At 39.1% G+C, this 20,828-nt stretch overlaps 1 protein-coding gene across 1 annotated transcript; it reads left to right on the top strand.

Annotated features, from left to right (window-relative positions):
* Positions 1 to 947: 947 nt before the first annotated feature.
* LOC144647192 (pre-mRNA-processing factor 19-like) lies at positions 948 to 19,771 on the top strand. Its single transcript, XM_078506955.1, has 22 exons — positions 948 to 1,299; positions 2,441 to 2,590; positions 5,445 to 5,521; positions 6,587 to 6,644; positions 6,757 to 6,840; positions 6,955 to 7,019; positions 7,506 to 7,535; positions 7,695 to 7,736; positions 8,176 to 8,217; positions 8,367 to 8,441; positions 9,743 to 9,818; positions 9,908 to 9,954; positions 10,812 to 10,874; positions 12,915 to 12,995; positions 13,353 to 13,395; positions 14,341 to 14,445; positions 15,115 to 15,175; positions 16,260 to 16,355; positions 16,781 to 16,880; positions 17,754 to 17,815; positions 18,285 to 18,328; positions 18,790 to 19,771. The coding sequence occupies exons 1-22, from the start codon at positions 1,281 to 1,283 to the stop codon at positions 18,885 to 18,887; spliced, it is 1,518 nt and encodes a 505-aa protein (XP_078363081.1). The 5' UTR covers positions 948 to 1,280; the 3' UTR covers positions 18,888 to 19,771.
* Positions 19,772 to 20,828: the final 1,057 nt, after the last annotated feature.

Here is a 20,828-nt window from a genome sequence, read left to right as displayed (position 1 = left end):
TACTCCATGGTATACTGTGATGTATCAATATTTTTGAAAAAAGAACCCGTTTTTTCAAACCCCAACTATCTCTACATTTTTTTTTCCCTTGGGAAATAGCGGGGTCCTGCGATAGGGAGTACCACCCCCTTCCCCAGTAGTACCTATATAGTGTATATTTAAGAATTATTCCACAAGCGCGCGTTGGATATGCCCAAAGAAATGCAATATTTGAGCTCCTCGGCTAGTTTTGTTGACGCGTTTTAACTACCAAATTTGTGGTCAATGGTATATGAGCTCATATACCATTGCCTGTTAACCAATGAAAACGCAGGAATTGCAATATACCATTGCTAGTTTTTAATAAAAGGTAGTACCCCCTCACTCGGGGGATCGCCAAATACTTCACAGCGTCCGGAGCTCTCGCGCGTACCAAAGCGGGGCCCCTAAGAAAGTTGAGTAAGTTCCAAATTTGGAACGTCGTAGTATTATTATTTATAAGCTCGAGGTAAGTGAGAAATACACTGAACTCTCCGGACGCAGAGACATAGACACTGCCAGTTGCGTCAGTTGTAAGTTGCTAACTGTTGGTAAAGAGTTAAAAATATAGCTTAGCTGCTGACTGGGGATATACTTAGTTTGCCAAGATTTGTCCGGTGTTTTGTAGAGCGCTGCATAATTATGTAGCTGTAAGATACATTTCGTTGACAATTATTTGAATAAGAAAACAATTATTCCTTTTAATCTTAGACTACTAGCAGTCCCTATTTTTTCGCAGAGTCCGTCGAGCTTGAAGCGAATTTTTTTTTTTCGAAGATTTCGTCGAGCTTATAGCGAAAAAAATTACGCGCGGGGGGAGGAGATTTTTGCTTCAAGCTCGACGAACTCTTCGAAAAAAAATTCGCTTCAAGCTCGACAGACTCTGCGAAAAAATAGGGACTGCTCGTAGTCTATTTTAATCTTGCAGAATATCCTCTGATTTTAGCCAACTCGGCCAAGGGCATGGTCGGCTAAGCATCAGGCGATATTCTTCGCGATTTTCCAGGGTAATTTTTTTAAAAAAATGTGTTAAAAGCTGTGTTAGTGTTTACCGATCCAGTAAAGGCTGTGTACAGTCGTTCGCCAAATCCTCCCGCGACGGAAAAGAAAGGAAATATGAACCTCCCGGGGAACCTGGAAGGCTAAAACGCCGGGCCATACCAAACAGAGGTTGGTGACCTGTGCACTCCAGACGGAAAGGACTGGCACGAAATTATTTCCCATGATCCTTCACCTGTTGCACATGCTTGCAAGGAAACAAAATGGCGCTCTTCTGTTCAAGTAAGTGACTCAGTTACCGAATGAAAACCTCGTTTTAACGCTTTGCGATTGCAAAGTCTCTTCTTCTTGCGAGTACTAGAATAGCTGCTTTCTACATTATTTTATGATTTATTGTTTTATTATGCATTGCTGGCAAAAATCTCGCTAGTGTCATGTTTGTGTCTGTACTATACACAAAGCGTGGTGTCAAATTTGGTTAAGTATGTTTCGTAAAAGCAGAATTAATTTAACCCTGTGGTATCTGCAGCGTAACTGTGAGCTTCACAGAAGTAGTAATCCTGTAAATGCTTGATCGGTTGAAATGAGCTTAAGTTTGTACGTAGTGTGCGCAAAGCTTCATTTCTCAGGACACATGTATCTTGGTTAAATATTTTTACGCGCGGTTACTTTCAAATCGTAGCCATGAATTTGTGCTTGCTGTGGACATTTGACGTTGTTGGTAAAATTCAAAATAGTATTAGTAACGAGCAACGAAATTAGAAACCCAAACAGATATCTTAACTTTCTGCTGTGTCAAAATGCTTATTAATTATTGCTACTCATAATATGATCTAAGGCTGTGCTGTTAGGAAATTTCTAGGAAGTCAATGATTTTAGACTTTCAAATCTTGAGTATGTGCCAGCACTTAAGCATGTTCGCGCGAAAGTCTTCCAACATTGCAATTCCTGTTAAATTTTCACCACTGCTAGTTTACAAGTAACTTATGTCAGAAATGTAAAAAAAAAATGGGGGTCACCGAATTCGTTTTCGAGATATGAGATCTGAAAGGTGGCGCTTATTTGGATAAATTTGATTTCCTCACTCCATATGATATCTGTGGTTTCTGGCTTCTGGGGGTCACCAACCGTTTAAGAGAGGAAACTGCAAGCGAAGTTAACACAACAGCTACCCACCTTATATGTGTTTGGAAAGTTTTTTTAGCGCGCGCGCTCATGCATGACGTGGCGTGACGTTGTGACATGAATTGTGTGCACAGTAAGGATGCACATAAACAATGAGCATGAACGTCCTTAAGCTTCTCCACTGTTAGCTTACTTTGTTTGCGAGGACACAAAAGACACCCCTGTGACAACCAGGCTTCATTGGAACACACGATCACAGTCTAGAAAAGTGTCCTGTTTTTTATTTTTCCATATATAGTCAGCAATGAAGTCCCTGAACATCCCTGTGTCTCGCCGTCCTCAAACTGTGTATTTGAGAGAAGACTGATTGAAAAGTACATCGCTGAAAATGGCACTGATCCAATCAGTGGTGAGCAAATCTCAGAGGAACAACTGATTGATATTAAAGGTAAGTTATTTTAAAGAGGATGCAATACCTCAATGATATATTTCTACATGTGACTTTTCATCCATTTGGTATGATTCACCTGCTGGAACTTGGTGTGCAGTCAAGTGAAATGTACTCCTAACATGACCAGGTTCCTGATTCTGATTATTGGCATGTTTTTGTTTGCTATACCTAAATGTCATTGTTTATTATTGCCAACGAGACAGCCGAGCCAAGAGGCGAGGCTGTCGAGGCGGCAGAATCATAGAGCCATGTGCGTATGAGTGTATAGGCAGAGAAAATCTTAAGTTCTGCGTAAGGGACTTTTTTTTGACCATATTTGGGTGTAAGTAAACCCCATATTTGGGTTGTATTGTTCTTCCCAACTGGTTCCCAGTCTCTCACTCCTTGCTAGAGAGCAAATGACCAAAATGGTGTCCACGTGGCTCGCTGTTAAAATTTTCAATGTGGTCATTCATCCCTTTACCGATAAATACACCTTTAGGGAATTATAAATCGAAAGAGAATACCCTACAGAATATTCGACCGCCGAAAAAATGAACATCAAGGTCTTCAAAGCGATGAAATAATCTTTCGACTTTGGAGTCCTTTGATTTACGATCGAAGAGAGACATGAAAATCAAAAGTGGACTGTTGACTTCAAATAGAGTTTTCTTGACTTATGAGAATGCTGAAGTCGGGTAAATGCTTCCTTTTAATTAGTGTTGATTGTGTTTATAGTAATTGTTTGACCGATGATTTATTTCAAATCAAATACCGTTTATATTTTATTTGGCACGCATTTTCGCTCCGCGTAGGAATAACATCAATACAAAGCGACGCTCACTAAAATTACTGCATGTCATACACACAAGAAAGTCAAAAGTTTTTTGCTTCTAACGGCAAATGTAATTTGAATAAAATTTTTGTCTCCAAATAATCCTTGACCGTTTAAGTTTTGTTTTCTGTTTAAATTTTTCAAGTTTTGCGTAACTGAACATGACACTTCGCATGCGAGACTGAAATCTGACCCGTGCATTACTGTCTCTGATTACTGAAAATTATTTTTAAAAAAGCATCTTAGCAGTTTTGATTTTGGGATTTGATTTATAAGAAGTTCTTGAAATGCAACTATCCCTTTTGTGGACGGAAACATTTTAACCATTGCGTGTTGTATTTAAAAAACAGTGATTAAACCTCATTGCTGGTGGCCCGCAACCCTAATTTGACAGTGACCAGCGGATTGCGTGTTACGTGTGCGCACCACGTTTATAAAGGCTATCTGCAAACCGGAAGTTGAAAATTTTGTTCTTCCACTAAGAACGATCGGAATGCAAAAAATGTGTCAATCACGACAGTTTGTCGTAACACCGTAAGAGAAAAATCTTGTCTCCAAGAGCGATAAGAATGCGAAAAATGAGGCTTTTGTCGGAAGATTGCAGACATTACGTTTTGCAGACGTTGTTTTATAGGTGTTGCTTTTGAGAAGATCTGCTGTGATTGTAACACAGATAAACTACGGCAAAGCGAATGATTCCAACAACGGTTATTCTCGAGAAATTCCTTATAACACTGACAACAAAGCGAGTTTGCCGACGGAGGAAAATCACATCTCAATTGACACCGCGTGCTCGACTACACTTCGCAAAACTGTCAATCAAAAAAACAACTCTGATTGTTTCGCGGCAATAGGAAATGATAAAAAACATTCGTGACTTTAATAAGCGTGACGCATTTCTCGACCTTACTCGGAATAATTTTCTTTTGTCCAGTGATTTATCGACACTGTCTGAAAAATTTAATATCGATAAACTTTGGCTTATTCACCATTGAAACATGGCAAACTTGTCAACATATGATTGGTAATATCAAACACGTAAAAAAATCATCATAATTTCGCACACATTGAGATACTGTTATTCTCGGTGGACAGACTCCCAATAAACAACTGCAGTTTATAAAAGAAATCTCAATTACCACAGTTATGCCAACTTCTGGAAAACTTCCCAAAAACTTCGACTTGAAGTAATTTTCCAAACTAACAAAAAACACTTCCCTCCCAGTACCTTCTCTTAACTGCATCGAGGCCCGCACTTTCTAACCTGTGATTACCACTAGTTTATTGCCTACATTTTGTGACATTTTAACGTTGAAAAGAATTTAAAGATTTGTCAAGAGTTATCAATCTGTCAATCCCGTAGCCTGCGTAGCAGACATCTGTTTACGTTTTTTAGTGTGTTTAAAAGAGTGCGCGATCGCGAGAATACGCGTGCTGGAAACTACGGCGCCTGCTACGCAGGCTATCAAGCCTGTGTCATTTATGAACACCAGATTACCTAAAATACAATTTACCATATTTTGGTCATTTAAAATATAGTTCTATCAAAAACCATTCAATATCTGTTCTTATGAACAAACATGAGTATTTCGCTCGTTGGCACTTACCGATAGGTACAACTAGTAGTTAGAAGTTGATGCTGACGTTAAAAAAGATTTACTACATGACTGCATACTCATTTGATCAGTTATAAAATTAATCTAAATGATACAGAAGTTTCCCAGAAAATAAATAATCTCATGATGTTTCCTTCAGTGTTAAATTGTTGGGTGAAGGGTGATCTTTCCCCTCATTACTTAGCATATTTATCAAAAATTAAATTTAGTTTGGCAATTTAAGATTGATAAATTGATAACAACTATGATATTATTGTATAACTATGACAATGTGGGATAAATAATGTTGAATGTCAAACAATTTGCATGTTTCCTTTTGCAAAAAATCACATTTGCAGACCCTTGTATGGCTGCAAGATAAGAGAGGCCATTTTGACATACAGATGTCTGTAAGTGTTTCTTTTCCATTTATTTTGTGTAGTCAATCCACTGGTTAAGCCAAGACCACCTTCAGCAACCAGTATTCCAGCAATCTTGAAAGCACTTCAGGATGAATGGGTAAGGAAGAAAGTATTCAATTAATTATTAAATTGATCAATTAATCAATTAGAGCAGTTTTCAATTGAGTGTCGTAAAACCAAAACCAATGTAATTACTCTGACCAATCACAAACGACACAGACAATCCAGGGAACCAATCAAAACTCGAAGCAAATACATGTAGTTGGCACGAAGCGCGGGAAAACGTGCGCGAGCGAGTCACGATTGGTTTTGGTTTTACTCCTGATTGGCCGAGAAAGTGGCGCGAAATTTTTAAACCAATCACTAAGCGTAGTGAACGCAAAACCAAAGCAAACGCAAAGTACTTTCGACACTCAAGTGAAAACCGCTCTAATCAAGCAAGCAAGTAATCCTCCCAAAATGTCCAAGGTGCAGTTGTATATTATCCCTACAAGAATTTATTCGAGCTATAAGAGTTGAAGGTGTAATGGGAAAAAATGTTTTCCAAAAAATATAAATCAAAAGCCTATGATTAGCACAAAGTTCAAATGAACTGCAGGAGTCAAATAAATGTTGGGTCCACCATGCTAAGTTTTAAGGGAGGCAGCGTGGCCGAGTGGTTTAGGGTGCTGGTGTTATAACCTGGAGGTCCAGGGTTCAAAACCTCCACCCTGCCACAAGCTGAATTTGTTTTTAGTTGTCCAGAGTTCAAATCCTTGGTCACGCTTTGTATATAGCCAACTGGTCTGGGATTTTTAATCATGTTATGTTCATTTAAAATATTTGTTTCCTCTGTTTCAGTGGCATGCCTGCAAACTAGCTACACAAAGCTAAGTGCATGACCACTATAAACAACATTTACATTTACATTTTTACAAATGCCAGGGGTGTATACTAGAGAAAATTAAGACAACATAAAATAAGAAAAGTGCTCTATCCCAGTGCCTAAATATTAATTTTTTTTTACTATACCATTAACTCAAAGATCATGCAGTCAAAAATGTCTTTCAATTGCAAGATACATTGAAACATTGTGTCTGACAAAGGAGTAAATGCATGCGCAGTCACAAACGTTTTAGTCTGCTGCTCAAACAAGTCACCTTTTGTTGTTATTTTTTCTTAGGATGCCTGCATGTTGCACAGTTTTACTTTACGACAGCAGCTTCAGACAGCTAGGCAAGGTTTGTTGTTTTTGTTGTTGTTGTTTTTAGGAGGACTTCCTATTATATTTACCACTTCTTTTAAAATGACTGACACCCTGTATCGTTATCTGGATTTTTTGTGTTGTTTTAGAGTTGTCTCATGCCTTATATCAACATGATGCCGCCTGCCGTGTTATCGCCCGTTTGACCAAGGAAGTGACTGCTGCTCGTGAAGGTATGCCACAGCTTTTACTGGTGTTTTAAATGTTTGATGTGATTGATGTGAGAAGATAACAGACTGTAGTGAATAAAGTTAATAAATATTGAGTATGTGTTTCTTTGTCTCTAGCTCTGGCTACTCTCAAACCACAAGCTGGTATGGCTGTTGTTGTTCCCTCTGCTGCACCAGTTCAGGTAAGAAATTACATAAGTTTGACATTTGCCTGGTGTACTGTTCCACATTCAAAACCACAAGCATGTTGAAGTTTATATGTTGCAAGGACTTGGAGTAGGAAGCCCCTTTTTCTTTCAGGGATTGTCAAGAAAAATTGCAAAAAACAAAAACAAAAACAATATGGTAACAAGTAACAAAGACAGGCATCTCTCAACCTGAATCAACAGCCACTGGGCTAGTAACTTTGTTAATTTATTAACTTAAGGCAGAGGTAGACATTACTTGGCCTGAATTCAAAGTCTCTGGGCTGGTAACATTTTTAATCTACTTGCCAACGTTTACCACATTGATATACTGTTCCCCAAGTTAAAAATGGTTTAAAAATTTTGTACTTCCCATTGGACTAATAAACCCTTGACCCTTAACCCTTTCAGACACATTCTCTTTTGTTTAAACTTTTCAAATGTTATTTACCAATAAGTTTTGTATTTACTTTGTTGCTCTAGACGGAGGAGGCTATGGACGTCGGTGCCCAGGTATGAAACTCGTGCACATTTAGTTTAGTTTACAGCTTTGTAGCTAGGATTGTTTTTTTTTTTCTATACTGATTGCCATTTTAAGGCAGTCATAACATATTGGTCAGTATTGATCTCCTTTATGGGACATGTGTAATCGATTTTGAAATTTAATTGCAGCCTGGCGAAGAAGAGGGAATGACGGAAGAAGTCCTACAGAAAGTAAGGGTGAAAAAAAAATACTAAAACTGTAGCCAGGGAAAGACATAATTAAACAGAAAAGTGTTTGATGCTGATTTTGGCACAAGTACAATGGCTATGTAAAGCTTAGAAAAGACATTTCAACCCAAAAATCTTCAGTCTTCACTAATTTGTAGTAAACCTACAAAGGTTGAAGCTATTTGCTTTTAAACTTCTTTGAAAAGTTTCATAAAAAAACATTGTTATTGCCAAAGTGGACATCAAGCACTTCTTATTCCCAACGTTTCAATTATGATGTTTTGCAGTCAGAGATATTTTATAAATGGTTTTAATATTAACTTTGACATCACGCCATGTGATGCATATTTTAGACTCAAAATGTTTTTTTGCCCTGAATTAAAAATCAATGTATACAGTGGTAACTCACAATAACTTTTTTGTTTTAATGTTCATATTTCAGTTGCAAGATAAGGCCACTCTCCTCACTGCTGAACGTAAGAAGGTAAGCCCTGTAGTTATCACCTTGTAACTCTTAATACGATTGTCAAGTTAACATTTTATTTAACTCGCTGTTTTCTTTATAATTTGTTTTACGCATGCTTTGAAAGTGATAACAAAAAATTAACATTGTTTTTCCCCTGTCCCATTCAGCGAGGCAAGAAGGTTCCGGAGGATCTGAGTACAGTTGACGAGATACGATCATACAAACCCATCTCTTCACATGCAGTAAGTTGACATTTCTGTATAAATTGAAAATAATAAACACTGATTTAGAATGTGAACACTCTGATTTAACTTTGGCATTAACATTGTGCCACAGCCAGACAGTCATGGGTTTGCAATTTACTTTATCACATTGTTTAAGTTTTCTATTTCTTCATTTCACACTCTAGAAAGTGTTGACAGTTTTCTAATCTACAATGTAAAATTAACACAAGTACTTAACAAAGTACAGTGGAAGCCTGCTTTACGGACACCCGCTTAATACGGACACCCCAGTATAACGGACAGTTTCGTTGGTCCCGACGAAAACCTTATACATTTTCTCTAAATTAACCCGCTTAATACGGACACCCGTTGATACGGACAACGGACACTTTTCTGTGTCCCGAGTGTTAAACTGTCATACATTGTCAGCATTGTCAACCCCGCTTTACGGACACTGTTTATCTGTGCACTGTCAATTTTCATTGTCGCAATTATTTGGTAACTTGAAGACATTGGACCCTGGTCAAATAATGACAGAATTCGACGAGTTAAAACGATTTTATTACAAAGAGTAGCTTAATAGCGTGACTTGGTTGTGTTGCAAGCTAAAAGCTTATGTGCAAAGCAAAGTTACTGTCTTTTTTAAACAAGTTTAGAGTTTGAGAACGGTTACGGTCAGAGTTTCAGTTACAAAGGAAACTTTATAGAAAACGTTCTGTTGCTGTTGAAATACATTTTATTTCTTGTATATAGTAAAGTTGCGACATTTTCAAATAATTCCACTGTTGAGTTTATTAAAGTTTAGTTCCAGTGTCTGACTAGATCGTAAGGTTTCTGTTTAAACTATTAATTCTAGTCAGAGAGTTCACAGTTTGCATTTGTTACAGTTACAGTACAATTAAACAACGTTCTTTTGCCGTAAAAACGTTTACCTTCCTCTTTGTGTCAATAACACATGTATCCGTGACTTTTTTCTGAGACCCCGCTTAATACAGACACCCTGTTAATATCGACAATTTGGCCTGACCCCTTGGTGTCCGTATTAGCAGGGTTCCACTGTACACATAAGTTGTACACATGTCGTGGTATAGGTTTTTTTGGTAGGAAATTTTGTAACCCAGTTTAATTTTTACCTTAATTCAGATTATGGTTGTTGATCCAGTTAAAAAATTCAAACCAATAACAAATTTAAATCACTACACATACATATGCATTAACAATGATTTACTATTTCTAAAGCTCAATGAATTAAAATTAAATATTTTGCTCAATCATGTGTCAGCTTAAAAAGTAAGCAAGTCTTAAATATTTGTCTTTAGGGTCTACACAGTGCAAGTAACCCGGGAATCTTAGCACTGGATTTGTTTGCTGCTGATACATCCAGAGTCATCACAGGTTTGTAGTGATCAGAATAATTCATGACGATTTAGTGATCCTTGCAGTTTTGAAGCAGCTTATAACAAATGTAATACTCATTTCGTCAGGTGGCCTTGATAAAAATGCAGTGGTGTTTTATCGTGACACAGAACAGGTAAGGTTAAATTTTAATTTTTACTCAAAATCCCCATATTTAGAAATTTCTGACTTCCCTTTAGTAACAAAATAAAGGACACTGCAAGGTTCCTGATCACTTCACAAGAACATCTTTAAAATTTAATGACTTCAGATGAGATTGTTCTTGAGAGGAATTGTGTACAACATGAATTAGGGAAATTGTTAGTATGGTGAAATCTCGATTTCTCAAACCTTCAGGGGAAGTGAAAATTGCTTTAAGAAGTGGCGAGGTTTGAGAAAATTGGGAGTAAAATTACTGAGAAGTACTATCCAAGGGGGACGAGAATTGGTTTGAGAAATCAGGAGTTTCAATAAACCAAGGCAGGGACGGTGGAGCCGGGGGGGCTGAAAAAATAAAGACTTACTAAGAGAAGAGTCTCTTAAGCCCCCCCACTTCAAGTCACTAGTCAGCCCCCCCACCTGGAAAAACGCTCCGCCGTCCCTGCAAGGGTTCCAGAAATCAGAACTCTAATGTAATCGCTTTTTGCTGTTGAAACCTGGCTCCATTAGGTCTTCCATTTGACCCCAGTAAAGGCTGTACCATAAACAATTACAATTGTACCAGTTGGGTGCAGTACTAATGCTGCAATGCTACTAGAAACAGATCATTAGCAATGCATTTTGTGAACACTCTTTTTTGTTATATGGCACAATGTTATAATTGTTTTCACAGATAAAGCAACATCTTATGAAGTAAAATGTAACATGGTCAGACAGTCATACCATAACATTTTAGGATGCTGCAACAAATACATTATTATGTTATTGTAGATTTAGGGTTGTTCCTCATTATTGAGTTTGGCTCGATTTTTTTTCTCCGCATTTAATTTCTAGGTTATTGCAACTCTGAAAGGTCATACCAAGAAGGTTACCAATGTCCTATATCATCCATTTGAGGTTAGCAGTGTGTTATGCATTGTATAAACCTTTTCCCTAAAAATAATGGGTTTTTTACTGTTTACTGTTCACTTTGAGAGAATTTATAGGGAAAGGCGTGGGAAATACATATACTTAGTACGACATAAAAAAATAGATTTCTGAAATCATTTCCCTTGAATTTCTCTTGGGTTTTACATTATTTAGAAAGCCGGCGAGTGTTGTTTTTCGCTGGGGGAGGTACACATGAAGTGCAAAACGTTTTCAACTCTCTTCTCTGTGTTTGGATATTCCAATGAAACACTGTCTATGGCGCCGTTACCACCAAAAATACAGGATTTCAGTAGTACATATGTTGATAGTTGCGTGGTGCAGAGTTAGCCAGTGTCGGGCGCCTGTGTCAATCATGACATTGTGAAAAACAGCCTAAAGCGAGTCCTCCTTGAGAGAGAAATGGTCTGACAGGCCTCACAGTCTATCGGTTGCGTATAGCAAGCGTGTGTAAAGCGTAGCATAATCATGTCTGCCAGCCGTGTTAGCCAAACTAGTCTGGTCAATATTGCATTTAGCGCAATCAGTCTGCCACAAAACAAACTCAAGTTAAGCCAAACTGAAGCCATCTCGGGGGGGGGGACGTCATGAATGTGAAATGGCCAATCCAGTGGCGGTGTTGCGGCCTCTTGTGCTCACTATTCATATTCTTTTCCGTCCAGCTTAGACCCGACAACTACTCTAAAGGAATCAGTAGTCTGGGTATAGTTTCTGCATTGTAGTAGTGCAAAATACACTCTCACGATCAAACTTTGAGTTGTGACTGCCTTCTCTGATGTTGTTAATAAAAGCTGGAGATTCCATAGTGCGAGTAGCAATCAATCTGTAATACAGAATCTATCTAGCGGGGTGTGATCCGCTATATTGCTGAACTAACAATACACCTTGCTCTTTAAATTTACTTATCTCTTTTAGTCTTGGGGCTAGCAACTGTTCTTTCTTCCCAACTATGTGACCGCTCGAATATGAGGTAGCAGAACTCATTAGAATCTTTCCTTATTTTTCTTATCCCTCCTTTCCAGCTATTTCGACTTCTACTGCTTGTCATGACCTCACTGCTGCCATAGCTCTAACTACTAGCGTAACAATTAGTCACTGTCTACTTTCTCACGACTTATCCACTACCTTGCATCATGCTAGAAGTCGTATTTATTATGTAGAGTTCTGTCTTATCTGGAGTCTATCGAACGGCATTATCTCGTGATAGGTGATCTTAAGGTAGTGTACATTACATCGTGCAAATCTTCGTGTATGGGCCTTAGATGATTCAGTCCGTACTCAGACTATCCCCTGTGTCTAAGCATCTCTCCACAAAATGATTCGTAACTACAGCCACTAGCACTTCTCGTCAATACACGCTCTATAAGTAGCAGAGATGGGGGCTTCGGCTCTGTCCTCGCCCATCTTTCTAGTCGGCGACCCCATCGGCTCCATCGTATCCAGTGTGAGTCCCTCGCCTTGCTCCTCCACACTTCTGATCGACCCTCGCAAGACCGCCCTCTACTGTCGCCTCAGTGAGAGACCGACCAGCAAAAGAGCGGGTGGCCTCCAGTCTCTCGCACCCAAAGCGGCCCTCTACACGCGCCCTCTCTCCACGTCTACGTCCCCGCCCTCGTCCAACTTACAGGCCATGCGCCCCCCGGACCCCCCCCCCTCCCTTCTCCGCAGCTGTACCCCCCCCCCACCCCTCCCCCCTCTCCCCCCCCCCCCCTCCCCCCCGCCTCCCCACCCCATGTGTCGCTCGCCCCGCTGTGTCATTTGTGTCCGCGCGCGTCGCCGTGCTCCCATTTTCCGCTTTCTCTCTCTCGGCGCTCCGCATGGCTCCGTCTCTTCGCCGCGCCTATCGATCATCTGCTACAATTCTTTGCTCACTCCTTCCCTACCATTCATTTTCTTCTTTTTTCTTTGGTCGCCCCATAACTGTCTCTTGTGTTTGACATATTACATCAATACTGAAGAATTAGACCATGCGCATAATTTTGGTCACATTTCTATTATCGTTTGTTTTAGGATCTTGGCTTCACTGGATCCACAGATTCAACCATCCGAGTGTGGTCCATTCCACAGGCCTCTTGCTCACATATAGTTAAGGTATGGAAAAGACAAATTATGTAGCTGTGTCACTTTGGTTTGATCTCACATCTGATTGGTAGCAACAAATTTGCATTCCAGAAATAATAACTATAACTGTAGCTCATTTCTATATCTAAAAGGGGTCCCAGTGGCTAGAATTTCAGGAGATAATCATTTAAACTTGAAATTGGTTTCACTCTGCCACTTTTTAGGAAGGTTACAGCTCTTATTGGAGGCTGAGATTCAAAGTACCGGTATAACTTTGAAGTTTCCCTTGACTTCGTAACAGTCTACAAAACAAACCTCTATGACCTCTTTTCTCTGTATACACTCTTTTAAAGGAAACATATTTTGTAAACAATTTTCTTTTAAAAGGCTCACGATCAAGCTGTCACTGGGCTCAGTCTTCATGCAACAGGTGATGTTTTGTGTGGTTATTGTGAAGCTTATTCTAAAGTACCGGGTACAAGTGGTACCAGAAAATGAATGAATGATATAGGTCCTTAAATAGCGCATTTACAAACCAATCGCTTTACAATTAGAATTATGGGATGAGATCGACATCAGATATAAGGTCCTGTGGGCCGCTTCCGTCCATGTGTTGTCTCCCCCCCACCCACCCATGGATGCAACCACAACACCGGGAACTTCATGCCCTACTCTTCGGTGCGTGGGTTCTTTTGTCCCCTGCTGTTTCACTGAGATGCGAGCGGGGCCTCGGTTCGTCCTTTCCGGAGACTGATGTCTCCATTTGCGTGTTTCGGCGCACATTCTCCTCGTTTTTTGCCCTGGGTTGGTCCAGTCTGGGGTCCCCCGGCCTCCCGCGTCCGGCGCTCTCCCTGGCTCGTCGCGGGTCAAATCCCCCAATCTCAGACACAAAAGTTCCTTCTGAAGAAAGATTTTATTTTTTGAATTGTAAGCTCCTACTGTAGAGCTTGTTTTGTACTTTACTTTGCTAGAGAATGCTCAGATCGACAGTAGGACTTGTTTTGGGTTTCATTTCACTATGTTTAGGAAATTTTCCAACACAGTATGTGCTATTCTTGTGTGCACCAAAAATTTTCAGTCAGCCCAAATGTCCCACAGAAACAAATAGGAACCCAAAGATTTTTGAAATGCAGATTTCCGTCTGAAAATTAATTCCTTCTGTATATAAGCCCTCCCTGAAAAATAAGCCCACCTGAAAGGAGCTTTGAGCAAATATAAGCCCAGTGCTTATTTTCAAAATTGTTATGGTATACCATGTAAAAAGAGTAAAGTATCTTTTCTAAGTTTCGAAGTTAAAATCTTTTAATGTAGTGGACATGAATAGTTGTGTTTACATTGTCACCCTTACACTTTTTGTTTTTATTTTCTTCTTTAGGTGACTACCTACTCAGCTGCTCAATTGATCAACACTGGGCTTTCTCTGATCTCAGAACTGGCCGTGTGCTCACAAGGTGTTTATCAGATCCTAACATCAATCAAGGTAATGAGAACAAACACAGCCAGGCTGTTCACTTGTTGCTTTTCAGAGCTTAATAAGTAAAGCAAACAAGCAACACTCTCCTATCTGGCTCTGAGTGACGCCTTTTCATAACAAAGTAAATAATTTGAACTCAGGAGAATCTGTCGTTCAAATAGTGTGATCATCTGGGTGACACTGATGACCACACTATTGCTATTGACAAACTTTACACAAGTCTTACAGCCAATGACATCATGACCAAACTGACCAATTGACTTCAATGGACCAGGCTTATAACATCATTAACTGACAAAAAACTTTTTAGTTGCCTTAAAAGATGACTTCTGCTCAGGTTGTAAAAAATGTCAGTTGCCAACAACAGTTCTTTTCAGAGCTACAGTCAACTATAAGACAGACACCCGGTAATCATATTGTTCCCATTCCTGGCATTTTTCAGTCATTTTACTGCCCCTAAACCCCTATAAGATGGACACTTTCTAAGGTGGACAGTTGGAGCCGGTCCCAGGTGGTGACTGTTTGAGTGTGAGTGAGTGATACTTACAGAGAGAATTGACTGTACTCTCACCTGGACAGTCACACTATGAACTAGCCTTTTCAAAGTTTAAAAGTGTCAAGCCTTTAGTATCTGTCAAGATCTGGAGTAATAGTTATGAATTGTTGTGTTCTCAGGTCTGACTTGTGCTCAGTTTCATCCTGATGGTCTTATTTTCGGCACTGGAACAACTGACAGGTTTGTTTGACCAAAGTCTTATTTCTCCTTACACTAACACTATGTTATCAAGCAGACATATGATAAGAATTTTAAGAGAATCATCAACTAGAGGATATTGTCTTGTCTTGAATCAAAAAATTCCCTAAAGGGGCTGTGCTAGGGCTGAGTTTACTCTATAAAAAAACACCAAAAAATTTCTTTTTTTTTTTTTTTTATTTTATTTTTTTTTTTTTTTTTTCTTCTTACTCGAACAAACCACCCCAAAAATTTTTTTTTTTTCATTAAAAATAATTAACCACCAACCCCCCCCTTCTCCCCCCCCGCCGACAAAAAAAAAAAAAAAAAAAACTCTTTTTCCTCTTTTATCTAAAAAATTTTTTTCCTTTTTAGTTTTTTTAAAAAAAATTTTATTTGCACTGTGATATAAAAAAGAAAAAAAAAAAAAAAAAAAAAAAAAAAAAAAAAAAAAAAAAAAAATAAACACCCCCCCTAAACCGAACGGTTTTTCTTTTCCCTTCAGAGTTCGAGTTACCGGGGTTCTACTGTATTATTACGTTTTGCCAAATACTTGCTATGAAACTTAATGTGAGCAAAGAAATTACTTCTATGGATCTAAATGACAAAACCATAGCTTCATTTCAAACAAATATATCTCCTAGGTGTTTTAATTAAAATTTGCATATAAGCGAGATAAACTTTGGAAACACCTCAACCTAACAGTTTTTCAAAAACAGTTATCGCAATCTGTTTTAATCTTCTCCAATTTTTGTCCTTCTGTACCGTCTTTTGTATTTGCTGTGTTATTTTAATGTTCCTTCGCTGTTTTAAATGGTTATTTTTTATATTTCACCCAATTTGGGGGTCATTTTCTTGTGTCGAAATTGGGCTAAATTCCGTTACACCGTTTCTTTAATATTTCGACAGGGCCCATACAAGCGGTGGTGCTTGTATCGGCCCCCTGTAATATTTTACCCCTTGGGACTGTGAAGGTTCATGTTGTTTCAAGGTTACGTAAGAGTGACTAGCCCTGATCTTTTATGTCATAATAAATACTGAATATATTTTTTTGTGATTTTATCTTTGGTGTTGGTATTATTAATAGCGTGATAAAGATCTGGGATCTCAAGGAAGGTGCTAATGTCGCCAAATTTCCTGGACACTCTGGTCCCATTACCGATATTTCCTTCTCAGAAAATGGGTAAGTATTGCCACTTGTAAATAAACCCCTTCAGGCGGCTGGTGTATTGGAGGATAATGCCCAAGTTTGAAAAAAATAGTCAAACAATGAACAGCTGGACAAGAAGTGAAGCTTCGAGGGCAACTGGAAATTTCAAGGATAAACTTTCAGCCAAGGGCGTTATCCTCCAAAAAACCAGCAAGCCAAAATATTGGTCTCCTACATTTCAAAATTTATTATGCCTTACTCACCGTAATTCTTTCGTTTACTAAACTCATTAATACAGAAAATAAATTGCCCTTCAAGTAGTAAACAGGATTACATTTTATTCAGGATTACAGTTAACGTAAGTTCTTTAACCAAAGTCCTGCAGTTAAATCTTATTTTTGCTTCTCTTGTTCTCTTCGTAATTTACTCTTCATTGTTTTTATTTTTTATTTTTTCAGTTACTACTTGGCTACATCTGCTGATGATTCAGTAGTAAAACTGTGGGATTTACGTAAACTGAAAAACTTCAAAACCATTACGCTAGAGGACAGATTTGAGGTAATGTGTTGATCTACACTTGAACAGTCCTTTCTTACTTTGAGTACCGGAATTTCTAAAGTGGCAAACTCAGCTTTGAATTCGCAGTTAGTGTATAAGAGCAGTTTTCAATTGAGTGTGGTAAACTACCAAAGTAATACTCTCCTCACAGACACAGCAATCGAGTACCAATCACTCGAGCAATCATGTAGCTGGCACGAAGCGCGGACGTCCGAGCAGTCCATTGTGGTTCTCATGGCCGAGGTGGCCATCCTCACTGCGTGTATGCCCAGCACGCATTCTTCGACACTAGTGACCGCCTATACGACAACGAAACGTCAACGTGAAAAGGACATAAGCACTGCACGTGTGTTATTAATCTCAGTACATTTCTTACCCGTCCTATAGACCTTATCCAAACATTACTGCCATTGAATTCTGCTGTTTCAAGCGTCTCATAACGCTGATGGTGACACTTGAAAACACCGCAAAAGTTTTTGTGTTATCGGTTAAAAGGCTGCGAATTTGTGACTCATTAAAATTTAAGAGAGTTATATAGAAATATTTTCCTTGGCCTGCCTAGCCTTGTTTCCATATTCGTCCCTTTGACTTGATCTTTAGGGTAAAGTAATTTAATTATGTTGAAAAATGATTCTTCTGGGAGCGAAGGGAATCGGCAAATTCTGCGTAGTTTAGAGAGCATAAACCAACAACAGGGACTTTTTTATGATTCTGTTTGAAATTGAACTTCGTCTTTATTTTTTATCTGGAGAATAGACATAGAATAAACATATTCGATGTCGCCGTCGTGGAATATGGGTAGAGAGAGATGCCAGGATGACTGTTACCTTCCAGTTAATTTTGCATTTATCAAGTTTTCTTCTTTTGTTGCAGGTTAAAACGCTGAGTTTTGATCAGAGTGGTACATATCTAGCTGTGGGCGGTTCCGAAATCCAGTAAGTCAGCAATTTCATTTATTTAATTTCATTCAAGTCATCCATTCTTCGTATCATTTATTTACATTTGTTTTTTCAACATACTGAGCCGTGCAGTTATTGCAGGCCATGTGTCACACATAAAAACCTAGTTGTACGACCTCGCTCATCACAAGTCTCCTTAAGCTTTGCCCAGAGGCCGCGACCGTTTTGGTCGGCATCAAGAATCGAGATCTCTGGGCTCAGTACACTGAAAGCCCGCCAAAACCACGGCCAAATCTGATTGGCTGTTGAAAACTTCTTCATTTCATCTACAATCTCCGGCGTACGCGCACAATCAACGTTGGGCGTTCAGTCAACGTGACCGAAAACGCGCCGGCTCAGGGAACGAGACTGTGGTCTAGCATACAAAACGTTATGGAACTTGCTCAGTACGGGCCATGGATGACAAACTTGTTAACGTCTTTTCTGTTTGTCTGTTTCTTTGCAGGATTTATCTTGTCAAACAGTGGGAGATGATCAAAACATTTGCAGGTAACATTTCATAGGAGTACAAAAACTCCATCTAGAAGCAAACGAGAACGTATTCCCGACGGGTATTGGAGGTCCCATCCCCCCCCCCCCCACAAAAAAAAAAATTCCCTCTCCTCTATCCTCATTCCCTTCTCGTCTAGCCCGTTCTTGGTTGTATCTGTTTTAGTGTAGTGTATCTATTCAGTTTTTTAGGAAAAGTAGTTCTACAGACTTTTTTGCCTTTGATGCATATGTGCTTGCAGTCCTTGGTGAACTTTTCGCGTAAGGCTGTAAAGGCAGTCATTCATGAAAATTTCCTCCCCCCCCCCCCCCTCAAATTTTCGTTCCCCGCCCTCCTTCCCCTCTTCCTGCCCCATCACACTTTGTTTTGGCATAACGAATGATACAGATAGGGCCGCGTAACTGCATCCGAAATAAGTGTAATGTTTATTTATTAATTTGTTTTTACTTTCTGTTTTCAGAGCACTCCGATATGACGACGGGAGTGAAATTCGGCAAACACGCTTCATTCATCGCCTCCGTCGGCCTCGATCGCCACCTCAAGTTCTACTCGCGATAGAACACATCTTGGAAATATCTTAAACTATTCTTATACTTGCCCAGCGTGTACTAGAAGAGATTCCAATCGACTGTAATTATTTCAGTTTTTATTGAAAGGGAATTTAGACACTGGAATGTTCCTCAAAAGCATCGTAGTTTTGAAATATGCTACTAGGAACATCTGATAGGACTTCGAACGCTTTAACAGCTATAGTGTCTTAATGCGAGATCTAGACTTTATATTCCATTGCAATAATCAATTTTTTCCGAGGTTATTCAATATAAGGAACCGTACTTTTTTTATTTTAGCATTAACAGAGCTCAAAAATTGGTTTAAAAAAATGAGTTTCTCTGCCATCCTACTTAAGTCTTTCGTATTGAGGAAAAAGTGACTGTGCGCCCGAATGGTTTCCGATTCTGATTAACCAATCACAACATTGCACGAGCACGGGCGAGCATAGCTACAACGTCATACGACTACATCATGTTGCTTTATAGTAACTTCTTACAAAAACTTCGGGCTCGTTCAAAGATCTAACAGCTCCCTGAGTGTGGAAAAGTGGGCACGCTGAATTCATTTTAGGGTAGTGTCCGTTTAACTTCATTTTGTGTCATAGTTTGTATTAAGATTTCAAACAGTTAATTATTTTGTCAGACTTTACTGAATTCTCTGCTGCCCAAACAGTCCCATAAATGCTTACTCACTCAGCAACCTGGTCATCACACTATTTCTCGCTATGTTAATTAGCTATATTAGTGTTTTGAGATTTACAACAAATTAGAAGAAAACTGATCATATGTGTAAAAACGTTTGTTGGTGTTTTCTTTTACTGTGTAAAAAAGTTCAATCTCTTATAACTTATAGATAGCGTCGACTTTCTCCAAATAAAATGTGAAACTGTCTGCAGATAACGAAATGATTTTCTTTCTTTCATTTTTTTTTTTTTGTTGGGGGGGGGGGGGATGAAATGCCAACCTTGACTCCGGAACACCCATTTTGTTCAAGCAAGATAAAAATCCATTGTCTCTCCTCAACACTCTACCCCCATAAGCACTTCGCACAGCAAAAACAGTTTGGATGCAAGGGAACCATGCAACGAAGAATAAAACTGCTTGGCTTGTCTGCTGCCGAATCTCTTGTTTAAGAAATGCTCGTACCAGACGTTACTCTATTAAAGTGTTAAAAAAAAAACAGATTGATTGCAAGGCTGGTACAACGGCAAGAGGGCAAGATTTAATTATATTGGCCAATATTTCAACTGGCAGAGCTAGTCTTCTTCCGGGCCAGTTCTATAATCTAAGGAAAATAGCGGCTTAACCCTAAGGCAAAGAAACTTTCTTGGTTAGCCTCTTACTCTTTTTCAGAACATTTTTTGACCCCCGCCCCCGCAAATAAAAAGAAAAGAAAAGGGGGCGCCAAGCGTGTAGACCCCCTCCCCCTCTTTACAAATAACACCTCATTTTACATGGACAAAAAAAGACAAACGGGGCCTGATGTAGATCGTGTTTGCTACAAGTTGCTACAGTCAAGAGAATTTGTTAGCGACCAGAGCAGGCAGTCGAAACTCAGGCCAAGGTTAGATCGGTTTTAACTTGAAAAACAAAAACAATATTGAGTTTACTCACGCACGTTTTGACGACTACATGTAATTGCTTCAAATTTTGATTGGTTTACTGAATTGTAAGTGCCCCTTGTGATTGGTCAGAGTGATTTCTTTGGTTTTGGTTTTACGCCACTCAACTGAAAACTGCTCCTTCGCCGCAGGTTAAAAGGGCAGATGACGTCTTTTTTTAACACGGACATGCTCACGTATTAGCAATTTGCCCCTGCTTTACATTTTAATCGCATGAACAATTGTTCTCGGTGTGTGTTTTTTCGTGGCAATAAAATGCATTTACGTCACGCACAGTTTGAAGACAAATTTTCAGTGGCAGGCTTCAGACCCTCTTGATCAAAATT

Source organism: Oculina patagonica, chromosome 3 (genome assembly GCF_052425735.1).
Source record: "Oculina patagonica isolate OP01 chromosome 3, crgOcupat, whole genome shotgun sequence".
Classification (NCBI taxonomy): Eukaryota; Metazoa; Cnidaria; class Anthozoa; order Scleractinia; family Oculinidae; genus Oculina; species Oculina patagonica.
Note: the sequence above shows the minus strand (reverse complement) of the source record. Positions and strands in the feature narration are given on the sequence as shown.

What these genes read in the sequence shown, in the direction of transcription:
- LOC144647192 (XM_078506955.1), top strand. An exon ending in GCTCAGTCTTCATGCAACAG is followed by an intron (nt 13,396 to 14,340) that starts GTGATGTTTTGT and finishes TTTCTTCTTTAG; the next exon opens with GTGACTACCTACTCAGCTGC. An exon ending in GTGGGCGGTTCCGAAATCCA is followed by an intron (nt 17,816 to 18,284) that starts GTAAGTCAGCAA and finishes GTTTCTTTGCAG; the next exon opens with GATTTATCTTGTCAAACAGT.